Source organism: Gopherus flavomarginatus, chromosome 2 (assembly GCF_025201925.1).
Source record: "Gopherus flavomarginatus isolate rGopFla2 chromosome 2, rGopFla2.mat.asm, whole genome shotgun sequence".
Taxonomy (NCBI): domain Eukaryota; kingdom Metazoa; phylum Chordata; order Testudines; family Testudinidae; genus Gopherus; species Gopherus flavomarginatus.
This window is the reverse complement of record NC_066618.1, coordinates 14,403,799-14,416,505: the sequence shown is the minus strand read 5'-3', so window position 1 is coordinate 14,416,505 and position 12,707 is coordinate 14,403,799. Positions and strand designations below refer to the sequence as shown.

At 46.7% G+C, this 12,707-nt stretch overlaps 1 protein-coding gene across 1 annotated transcript in view; it reads right to left on the bottom strand.

The window, feature by feature from the left end:
- LOC127045480 (sodium channel protein type 5 subunit alpha-like) overlaps window positions 1–12,707 on the bottom strand; it is a 146,487-nt gene that overhangs the window by 91,554 nt on the left and 42,226 nt on the right. The window contains 2 exon segments of the mRNA XM_050941523.1: window positions 1,887–2,093; window positions 4,600–4,691. Coding sequence (XP_050797480.1) covers window positions 1,887–2,093; window positions 4,600–4,691 — 299 coding nt within the window.

The following is a 12,707-nucleotide window of genomic DNA, read 5'->3' as shown; positions in this document are numbered from 1 at the left end:
AAGGACAAATGCAAAGTACTTCACTTAGGAAGGAACAATCAGTTGCACACATACAAAATGTGAAATGACTGCCCAGGAAGGAGTACTGTGGAAAGGGATCTGGGGGTCATAGTGGATCACAAGCTAAATATGAATCAACAGTGTAATGCTGTTGAAAAAAAGCAAACATCATTCTGAGATGTAGTAGCAGGAGTATTGTAAGCAAGACATAAGAAATAATTATTCCGCTCTACTCTACGCTGATTAGGCCTCAACTGGAGTATTGTGTCCAGTTCTGGGCACCACATTTCAGGAAGGATATGGAAAAATTGTAGAGACCAGAGAGGAGCGACAAAAAGGATTAAAGGTCTAGAAAACATGACCTACGAGGGAAGATTAATAGAATCATAGACTTTAAGGTCAGAAGGGACCATTATGATCATCTAGCCTGACCTTTAGCACAATGCAGGCCACAGAATCTCACCCGCCCACTCCTGTAACAAACCCCTAACCTATGTCTGAGCTACTGAAGTCCTCAAATCATGGTTTAAAGACTCCAAGGTGCAGAGAATCCTCCAGCAAGTGACCTGTGCTCCACGCTGCAGAAGAAGGCGAAACCTCCCCCATGGCCTCTGCCAATCTGCCCTGGAGGAAAATTCCTTCCTGACCTCAAATATGGAGATCAGCTAAACCCTGGGCATGTGGGCAAGACTCACCAGCCAGACACCCAGGAAAAAATTCTCTGTAGTAACTCAGATCCCACCCCATCTAACATCCTATCACAGGCCATTGGGCATAGTCAAAGATCAATTAATTGCCAAAATTAGGCTATCCCATCATGCCATCACCTCCATAAACTTATCAAGCTTAGTCTTGAAGCCAGATATGTCTTTTGCCCCCACTGCTCCCCTTGAAAGGCTGTTCCAGAACTTCACTCCTCTTATGGTGAGAAACCTTCGTCTAATTTAAAGTCTAAACTTCCTGATGGCCAGTTTGTTTAGTCTGGAAAAGAGAAGACTGAGAGGGGACATGATAACAGTTTTCAAGTATGTAAAAGGTTGTTACAAGGAGGGAGAAAATTATTTTTCTTAATCTCTGAGGATAGGACAAGAAGCAATGGGCTTAAATTGCAGCAAGGGAGATTTAGATTGGACATTAGGAAAAACTTCTCAACTGTCAGAGTGGTTAAGCACTGAAATAAATTGCCTAGGGAGGTTGTGGAGTCTCCACCATTGGAGATTTTTAAGAGCAGGTTAGACAAACACCTATCAGGAATGGGCTAGATAATACTCAGTCCTGCCATGAGTGCAGGGGATTGGACTGTATGACCTCTCGAGGTCCCTTCCAGTTCTATGATTCTAAAAATGGCAATTCCCATAACCCAGTTCCTTTATACATACCCATGCTTGGGCACACATATGCTTTGTAGTGTAGCTGCCCTCTTTGAATATTCTATAGGCATTTATCTCCCTGGCCTTTCAGTTTGTTGAAGAATAAGCCATGTTGTGAGAATTTTTATTCAACCATATTTTCAACATTAACTATAACATGTAAGTTTAAACAAACATATACACCTAAGGATATGTCTATACTGCAGTTACTGGGTGTGACTGCAGCTTTAGTAAATACACCCATACTAGCTTTAATTTAGCTAGCTCTAGTCCCAGAGTACTGCAGTGAAGCTGAGACAGCAAGCATTTCAACATGAGCTGTACAAGCCTGCTCAGAACCCTGGGTAATTACTTGCGGGGCTAACCTATGCTGAAGCGCACATTGCCATGGCTTCTCTGTCGTGGGACCCGAGCTAAGTAGATTAAAGCTATCTCAGTATGTCTACTTGAGCTGAAATCACACATTGCGATTGCATTATAGACTCTTATTTAAAGGAAAAAAGAACAAATATTTACCTGACTCGTTTACATAACTTATCTTGGGAACATCACATAATTTCTCATCAAATATAGTATTGTTACGGACACATTTCATTTTCAAGTTACCCATAAAGAGCTGGAGGCCTACAAGGGCAAAAACACTCAAGCAGAAAACAGTCAGGATCATCACATCAGCAAGTTTCTTAATAGACAGGAAAAGTGCATCTACGACGACCTTTAGTTCTAGAAAAATAAAATTGAACAAAATGTAGTCTGAGAAGAGAAAATAATATGTAGGCCCATTTGACTATGTACCACAGCTTCAATTATGTAAACAGGGCCCACATGCACTGCACATATTTTTACAACTATATACCATAAAATGAGGTACAGTAAAACACAGGACTGGGAATAATTTAGTTTTATTGTAATTTTCTCACTAACCTTGGTTTTTTACTTCCCTCTGAGGCTGATCCTCACTCCCCAAGGTTCTGATTTGGCAAAGTATGCAAGCACATTCGTAGGAGTTTTGCTGAATAAGGATAGACTTTTGCATGTGCTTAAACTTAAGCAAGTAGTTTGTGTTTTATTGATCTTGACTTTTAAATCAAGGTAAAACTCTTACAGACTTCAAGGAGTTTTGTCTGAGAAGATAGTGCATAACAGGGCCCACTATTTTAAAAAGATAAGCTATTTAAGACAAAGGAAAGAAAAAGTTGCTAATTATAAGTTACAGGCACATAGTGAGGCACGAAGTAATCAAATCAATGGGCAGTAATAATTCAGAATTTTTAATGGCTTTTCTATCTGGAATTCAGAATGCATATTGAAAATAAAAGTTAAATATACAATTTTAAGACATTTGTCACTATCTCTTAAAGGTGTGTTAGGATATTGTTTACTGTACATAGACTTTATGAAGGCGTTAGGGTTGTGAGTGTAAACACTAGAATTTGGAGGGGTTTTTTTAATGATTTTTTTGCAAGTGAATTTAGCATTCATGTAAAAGGTATTGAGTGCACAAACTTGGAGATTGTAGTGATCTATTTTCCATATTCAATCAGCAGTCCCATCCTTAAATACAGTACTTATAGAAGCGTTAGAGAAGATCTGTGCAAAAACAGTCTCATCATCTGCAAAACTAATGGCAAACTACACTGAGGATTTTTAAAATGCAAACCTTATTACTATTCTTCTGAATTTTTTGTGGAAATGGTAGCTTCCCCCACAAAAATGAGAGTTAATTTTAATCTTTGTACTCAGTGTGGTGAAGGCAGGAAAACCAGTCTGATTTTTTTTTTTAAAAAAGCACTTATCTCTGTTGCAGCATACATTTACAACAGAATTAAAAGCTTTATCGGTAACAATTCTGAAATGACAGAGATAGTCAACACTACTTCCATGCGCAATGAGACCTATAATAAAAAAATTAAGATTTTCAAATATGAATGTTGAAATCCATATTTAGGCACCTAAATAAGTGGCCTGATTTTCAAACGTGCTGAATGTCCAGAAATCATACCGAAGAACATAGATATGTCAGACCCTCTGTCTGCTTTATTAGAGATATGGATTCCATTATTTGTAAATATGTCAGATATGACCTTGTGCAGTTACTTTTTCTGTAAAATGGGTAGATGATCAGAAACTAGCACTTGGCTGTTTCCTGGTGTGGGGATATAAGGGCTTGCTCAATATTAAGGGATCATGAAGGGCATGGAGTTATTAACACCAGTGTGTAGAAAACAAGAGATTAGAACTCATAATCTCCTATCCTCTTTCACTGAGGCCAAAGGTTGAGAGTAGGAGGAGGAAAAAGATCCATTTTCTCTGCATCCTGTTCAGAGGTTTAAATTGGTGTGGCTGCTTTAGCAGGCTCAATGAGTACGGAACACATGGAATGTTCAGAGAATTTAGGAGCAAGACTAACAATTTTTACAGCATATGTGCAAATGGTAATTTTCCTGACACTTATAACTTAGCCAAATGAGAACAAATTTTCATGCAGACAGCAAGAGCTCTCCATAAACATGGCTGGAAAATCTTATTAATATTGTCCAGACTGCCTATTTTTCACAAATCTTGCTCTTGAAAACAGCAGCACAACTTTTACCTATATTTTGAAAAAAAAATCAACATGAGACAGAAGCCAAAGCGTGGAAAACATCTGCCTGAGCAATTACACTTTGGCAAAGTTAAACGCAATTGAAAATAGGGGGTTAAACAACAGTGTTAATCAACTTTAATACAGTGATTGCTACCAGGCCCCAATATGATACAGGGTGCTTCTCAGTTTTAGAAGTATAGGGAAATATTCACTTGTGCTCACAGATCAATGTTGTAAAATATATTTTATTGATATATTACCTTCACTCACCTGTTCTCAGTGTGTGTATTGTAGTGAATTATTTCTATTTATAGTGTTTGCTAAAATAAATAGTATGTAAATTTCAACTGCAGATTTGGGTATAACCTTGAAGTCCTTACTCATGCAAAACTCTTATTAGCTTTTGTTTTGGACCAAGTAACAACTTCAACACTGGACCCTTAGTGCTTAACTTCATTTTCTCCCAAAATTGTTTTCAGTACTTGACATATTCTGAATACTTTTAAGACTAAGGATTTTGCTCATGTAAGGATAGCCATACATAAAAAGTGACAGAATGATTGAAAACAACAACAGTGAAGGAATAAGAGAGAGAAAACATTTACAGCTGAGAGTCAGATAGCAAGAATCATTGCTTCTTACCTGGGATTACTGATATAACTTTTAAAAATCTGAGTAGCCTGAAAATCCGAAGAAATGGAACATTCTTTTTGCGTAAACATAGGTTCACATACCTGTAAAATCAAACCATAGTTATTTAAATTACATGAGAGAAAATACTACTGAACCGAATGAACTGGGCAACCATTTTGTAAGGCTGTTTCAGATATCAGCTTTCAGAGCGTATCCTGATGCAAAATATTTTGAGACAAACATGCCATTTAGTCAAGGATTAGATCTAATATTTTCAAAACTGTCTGAAGTCAAGCACCTAAATACATATTTGGGAATTGAAATAAAAGGATGGGACCTTGTCCAGCAGTTCTGAAAGACAAAAAGAGCCAGAAATTTTTATTTTGGTGCCTAAATATAAATTTGGCTGTATAACTTTAGGCACCCACATTTGAAAAATTTGGCCTTAATATATACATTTTTGTATTTACATTCATTTCCTGATTGCTTGAGACAAGGCTAGCTCTTAGACTCATCGATTGTTGACTCTGTGTGTGTGTGTATTCTCTCTGCGTGCTGCACTGGCTCTGGCCAGCCAGCCTGTACAGCAGGCTCTCATCAATTGCCCAAGAAAACCACAGACTCCATTCAGTAAGGAAGGCCTGGTTTATTGTTAACGAATCATGGTCCAAGCTCCCTGGATCAATGTCTACAGTTACATGGACAGGTATGCCCATTACAAATGGACTCAGCTCTGTGAATGGCAGACTTTCCATTCCCTCCTCGGCTGGACGACTCCCCCTCTAAGACCCCTCTTTACATACTGATACAAACAAGTTATGTATTGTCCCTCTGGTGTGGTTAGTTACCACCCTTTACCTTGTACCTGTTGATTCGAACAAAATATCTCTATCATGCCGTCATCCTGATCTTATCTTTAGGAGGGGTTAATGTGTCCCTGTTATCTTTGGGGAGTGTGTTTATGCCATACTTGGTATTGAGGTGTTCTGGTACTACCCTTCTGCAATGTGTTTACATGAGTGTCCTATGCCTACCACTTCATAGGAATGTTTTTGCAATACCAACTCTGCTTCCACCAGGTTCTGTGAATTTGCAAATAGACATGTTTTGTGACAGGGCCTGACTTTTGCTTATAGCTTTACTCTTGCTAACTTTGCTTTAAATCAGCAGGGCCTGACTTTAGTTCATATCTTAAGCCTTACACTAGACCTGCTGTCCCGTTTCTAGTACATGAAGGATCATAGAAATGTAGGGCTAGAAGGGACCTCAGGAGGTCATCTACTCCAGAACCCTGCAGCGAGGCAGGACCAAGTATACCTAGACCATCCCTGACAGGTGTTTGTCTAACCTGTTGTCAAAAACCTCCAATTATGGATGTTCAACCACCTCCCCTGGAAGCTTATTCCAGCGCTTAACTATCTTTATAGTTAGAAACGTTTTCCTAATATCTAACCTAAATCTCCCTTGCTACAGATTAAGCCCACTACTACTTGTCCTGCCTTCAGTGGATATGGAGAACAATTGATCAAAGTCCTCTTTATAACAGCCTTAACATATCTGAAGACTGTTATGAGGTCCCTTCTCAGTCTTCTTTTCTCAAGACTAACATAGCCAGTTTTTTAACCTTTTCTCATAGGTCAGGTTTTCTAAATCTTTCAGCATTTTAGGTGCTGTCCTCTCCCCAGTTAATCCACATCTCTATTAAAGTGTGGCGTCCAGAAATTTACTCAGAAGTGCAGCTAAGCCCTCATCAGTGCTGAGTAGAGCAGATAAACTTCCCATGCTTTACATACAACACTCCTGTTAACATACCCCAGAATGATATCAGCCTTTTTTGCAGCTGGATCACACTACTGACTCATATTCAATTTGTGATCCACTATTACCTCTCGATCTTTTTCTGCAGTCCTACTCCCTAGACAGTTATTCCCCATTTTGTGTATAAAGAAGAGACAGAGAGAGAGATTCTTTGAAAACACAAAGATTTATTAAGGAAAGGGAAAAGGGAATCGCAATCTAGATAAAAGTGATAAATTGCAATTGTGGTTGCCTCAGAAAGGTAGGCATGAAGTCTGGTCCCTCACAACTCCTTTGGCAATAACTTCCAACAGAATAAACCCTGAAAAAAAACACCCCAAAACTATACTGTGTCATGACTGATGCCCTTGGTCTGGATTAGGTAGCTAATGGTGATATCTGTCCTTGCAGCTCAGGTTCATCGAATCCTGGACCTACGACTGATCGATGGGGTAGCTCTTGATCCATAGAGGTGATCCTCGAAGACCGCACAAACAAATCTGACACCGACTGCCTCTCAGATGAACAACCCATCGATTAGGGCATGCAGTCCTTTTATATATTCTATGGCGCAAACATTCCAGGTTTGAACTGGTCTGAACTGGACCCCTGGTGACCGTTACTCCTTCCTGCCACAAGTGACAAGAAGAAATGCGACAAATATGGAGTTGGAGTTGTTAACTGTCCAGACTTCATTTTGAATCACAGGGTTCTTTAGCCACATTACCTAAATTAACACAGTTCCTTATAACTATATGTTAAAAATAAATTAAATTCAGTATAGACATCAACATGGACATAACTGAACATTTATACAAGGAAACTTTCCTACACAGTGGAGAAGATGGATGATCAACTTTTACTGTACATGACAGGGCGAGATCAGGGCACTGAGGTATAAGCCCTCTTCGAGTGGTTAAAGGCAAGTTGCACTTCTGGGGATCGACAAACAGTTTCCTTCTAGGGGAGTGCAATCAGCAGAGCTACCAGATGCAGAAAGTCTCAAATAATCCATCAGTAAAAGCTGGAAAAGCTCAGGAGCCACTGCACCCTGCATGTATCCGTCAGGGCTGTCTAGTTAGAGATGGTGGCAACTTTGCAGGGATCCATAGTTAGTGTCCCAGGGGAAATAATATAAAAGACGGTTACTCACCTTTGTAACTGTTGTTCTTCGAGATGTGTTGCTCATATCCATTCCAGTTAGGTGTGTGCGCCGCACGTGCACATTCGTCGGAAAACTTTTACCCTAGCAACTCAGTGGGCTGGCAGGTCGCCCCCTAGAGTGGCGCCATCATGGCGCTTGATATATACCCCTGCCGGCCCACCCGCTCCTCAGTTCCTTCTTGCCGGCTACTCCGACAGTGGGGAAGGAGGGCGGGTGTGGAATGGATATGAGCAACACATCTCGAAGAACAACAGTTACAAAGGTGAGTAACCGTCTTTTCTTCTTCGAGTGATTGCTCATATCCATTCCAGTTAGGTGAATCCCAAGCCTTACGTAGGCGGTGGGGTCGGAGTGAAATGTGGCAGAATGAAAACTGCTGAGCCAGAGGCTACAGCATCTCTTGACTGTTGAACCAGGGCATACTGCGAAGCAAAGGTATGGACCGAGGACCAATGGAGCTGCGCGACAGATCTCGTGGGTAGGAACACGAGCCAGCAAGGCGGCAGATGAAGCCTGAGCCCTGGTAGACTGTACGATGATGTGGCTTGGGGAAATATGAGCCAAATCATAACAAGTGCGGAAGTCCGCCATCACCCAAGATGAGATCCTCTGAGAGGAAAACAAGCAAGCCCTCCCTTTGGCCCGCTACCGTGACAGAGCTGGGGCACCTTACGAAATGGTTCTGGCAGTGCAATATAAATGCGAGCACTCCACAGATGTCCAAGGAGTGCAATGGTTGTGCCCATTGCATTGAGCTGTGGGTAACATGAAAGGCCGAAACCACCTTAGGGAGGAAAGCCGGGTGCGGTCATAACTGCACCTTGTCTTTGTGAAACCTAGTGTACGGCGGAACCCCTGTAAGAGCTCTGAGCTCGGAGACCCGTCTGGCCGATGTAACAGCTACGAGGAAAGTTGTCATCCAAGACAGGTATATCAGAGGGCCAGTCGTGAACGGCTCGACTGGGGGAGACATAAGTCTGGTTAAAACTAGGTTGAGGTCCCAGGTTGGGGCTGGGCGGCGCACTCGAGGGTGCAAGCGCTCCAAGCCCTTGAGGGACCTCGAACACATAGAGTGTGAGAACACAGAACGTCCACCTTAGCCTGGCTAGAAGGTAGAGATGGCTGCTGAGTGTATCTTCAGCGATGATACCGCCAGGTCCTGCCGCTGAAGGCCAGAGGCAGGCCAAATAGAGGGGATCGAGACCTCAGCAGGAGCAAGATCGAGCGTATTGCAGCTGTAGAAGAAACGCTTCCACCTGGCCCGGTACGTTGACCAGGTGGAAGGCTTCCTGTCACCCCGGCTCAGTTACGCAGCAGCCACACCGTGAGGCGAAGAGGCTGCAGGTCCGAGTGACGAAGCCTGTCGTTGCCCTGAGTGATGAGGTCTGGGTGGAGTGGCAGGGTAATTGGGTCTGTTATTGACAGGCCGAGCAACGTGGTATATCAGTGCTGCCTGGACCACTCTGGAGTGATCATGATGATGCGCGCTCTGCCCCTGCGGAGTTTGAGCAGGACCTAATGAACCAGTGGGAACAGTGGGAAGGCATAATGGAGTTGGCCTTTCCACGGCATCAGGAATGCGTCCAAGATCGATCCCGAGGAGAGACCTTGGAAGGAGCAGAACATCTGGCATTTTCTGCTCTCTCGGTGAGCGAACAGGTCTATGTGAGGAAACATCTCCGCTTCTGGAAAGCAGAACGCCTCACATGGGGCAGAGTGATCACTCGTAAGACAGGAAAGACCTGCTGAGTCAAAGCGCCAAGACATTCCGAACGCCTGGGAGAAAGGACATCACCAGCTCCATCGAGTGGGCCATGCAAAAGTCCTGGAAATGGATGGCCTCCTGACAAAAGGGGGGAGGACCATGTCCCTCCCTGGATATTTATGAAGCACATGGCCGCTGTGTTGGCTGTAAACACCGATATACAACGGCCTCGCAGCTGCCGCTGGAACCCCTGTCACGCCAGGCGGACTACTCTCATTTTTGGGGCATTGATGTGGAATGCCAGCTCCCGAGAAGACCAAAGGCCTTAAGCTCGGCGGTGACCATGAGCACTTGAGCAGAGAGATGACGCGTCCATCGTCAGGGGCAGCGAAGGCTGGGGCGGATGAAACCGCATCCCTGCCCACACCAGGGAGGGAGTTAGCCACCACTCTAGGGAGCCTAAGGTGCTCGAGGGAACGGTGACTACCATGAACATTGGCTCCCTGTCCGGGTGGTACGCCGAGGTGAGCCGGACTTGGAGAGGACGGAGGCGGAGCTTGGCGTGTTTGGTTACAAACTTGCGGGCAACCATGGACCCAGGAGACTGAGACAAGTACGAGCCGAGGTCGTTGGGAAAGCCTGCAGACCTCAGATGATTGTTGCCATAGCCTAAAACCGCAGTTGTGATAAGCAGGCTCCGGCTAGGTAGGAGACCAAGATAGCTCCTAGGAAGTCCAACCTCTGCGTGGGAACCAGAGTGGATTGCTCTATAGTAATCATCAGGCCTTGACCTGTGAATAAGACCGTGACGATGCCCACGCGCTGAGTGGTTTGTGTCTCAGAGTCTCCTCGGATAAGCGAATCGTCCAGATACGGAAAAACGCATATCTGACATCAGCGAAGGTAGGCGGCGACTATGGCCGTAAACCAGAAGTACTGACAGTTGGCTAGAAAGTGGAGGTCTCTCCTGTGCGGAGGGAAGATGGCATTGCGAAAGTACGCGTCCTTCATATCCAGGGCGGCATAGTAGCCCCCAGGAGGCAAGGATGGAATAATGGTTCCCAGGGATACCGTGCAGAACTTCAACCTTATCCTAAACCGGTTGAGTCCGTGCAGGACTAGGAAGGTCTGAGACCTGCGTTCGAGTGGGGGACTAGGGCATAACGGGAGTAAAACCCCTTGCCCCTTTTGTCCATCGGCGTCTGCACCTCTTGTACGAGGAATTGCTCGTGAGAGGGGTCCCTGAAGGGGGGACAGGGCTGGAACAAATTAGAGGTGGTACCTATGCTCCACCGTGCGCAGGATCCAGCGATCTGAAATTAACTGGGGCCACGCCAGGAGAAAGCGGGATTGGGATCCCGGCCTGTGACTGGTACACCGCCCTCAGGCGCACCTTGGAAGGTTCGTCTTTGATCCCAGTGGTAATTGCGAGGGACCTTGACCTGGGCTCTTTAGGGGTCCTGACGTTCGTCTGCGACCACCTTGGCCTCGCCGTTTGCCAAAGTCCTGTCTCTGGCTAGGCACAGAGTATGGCGGCTGGGGACAGAAAGGCCTGCGTTTGGTCGCTGGCATATGCATGCTGAGAGAGCGCATTAGGACCCTATTGTCCATCAGGCTTGGCAGCCTGGGGCTGTCTTTGCCGCGAAAGGCCTTTACCAACAAAGGGTAAATCCTGAATGGCATACTGCAGCTCCGGACGGAGGTTTGAAACCTGAAGCCATGAGATGCACCTCATGGCGACACCAAAGGCCAGAGTCCTGGTTGCAGAGTCTGCTGCGTCCAACGAGGCCTGGAGGGATGCTCTGGGTACCCTTTTGTCCCCCATCCTCCAAGACGGCAGCGAACTCTTGGCGGGAGTTTTGAGGGAGAAACTCCATAAACTAAACTACCTTCACCCAGGTGCTATAATTATCGCAGCTAAGCAAGGCTTGTTGCTTTGCTACCCAGAGCTGCAGGGCCTCTGCAGAGTACACCTGGCGGCCAAACAGGTTCATTCGCCAAGCCTCTTTCGGTTTCGGGGCTGGCGCCCGCTGGCCATCATATCAGAATCGTGGTCCTGAGCATAAGATCTGCGCATGTGGGATGACACGGATGCGTGTCCGGATGGCCATGGAGGTACTAAAAGAAGGCACAGGCAGAGTCTCTGACTCTATCGGACCTTGCCCAACTCGGCACCGGGAACCGGCACCGGGAGGCGTACCGGTACCTGGAATGAGATCCAGACCCGCAACCAGAATGGTGCCTGGAGGTCGACCGAGATCTCGAGGCTCGGGGAGAGGCTACAGGAGTCAAGGTACCTGTCGCGGTGCTGGGAGTCGGAACGGTGCCGATAGCGGGTCGGCGAACGGGATACTGACCGGTGCAGCGAGTGCGACCAGTACCGATGAGGAAAACAGCACCAGGACTGCAAGTGGTGTCGGGCGTGCCGACAGGATCTGGAGTGTCTGCGGGACCGTGATCATGAACGGTGCCGCTCTGCTGTGCTGACAGAGGACGGTCACATGAAGAGACTGTATTACCCGCACCGGCGGTGCCGGGGTCAGGCAGCATCAACTCTGTCATGGCAATGAGATCCCTCGCCGTTGGTAATGTCTCCAGCGTGGAGGGAACAGCAGGCTCAACCACAGTGCATACTGGGGAGCTGTCAGGCACCGGATTCGACGGCCCTCGTGGGACCGGGATCGACGGTATCGAGGTCGTCAGAGCTTCGGTAGGCGTCGGTGCCGGGCGATCCGAGTTAGATGAGCTGTCTGGCTGCGGTGCCGTCGGCACGGAAGCAGCAGGAGCAATAAGCTCAACCACAGCGCGCGCCGGGGAGCCGTCAGGCACCGGATTCTACGGCCCTTGTGAGACTGGAATCGACGGTGCCGACGTTGTCGGTGCCTCAGAGGTGTCGGTGCTGGGCAATCCGACTTAGACGAGCTCTCTGGCTGCGGTGCCGTTGGCACGGAAGCAGCAGGAGCAGTAGCTCAACCACGGCGCGTGCCGGGGAGCCGACAGGCACCGGATTCTACGGCCCTTGTGGGACCGGGATCGACGGTGCCGACGTCGTCGGTGTCGCAGCAAGTGTCGGTGCCGGGCGATCCGACTTAGACGAGCTCTCTGGCTGCGGTGCCGTTGGCACGGAAGCAGCAGGAGCAGTAGCTCAACCACGGCGCATGCCGGGGAGCCGTCAGGCACCGGATTCTACGGCCCTTGTGGGACCGGGATCGACGGTGCCGACGTCGTCGGTGCCTCAGCAGGTGTCGGTGCCGGGCGATCCGACTTAGACGAGCTCTCTGGCTGCGGTGCAGTTGGCACGGAAGCAGCAGGAGCAGTAAGCTCTACCACGGCGTGTGCCGGGGAGCTGTCAGGCACCGGATTCAATGGCCCTGGGGGACTGGAATCGACGGTGCCGATGTCATCGGTGCCTCTGCAGGTGTCGGTGCCGGGCAATCTGACTTAGGCAAG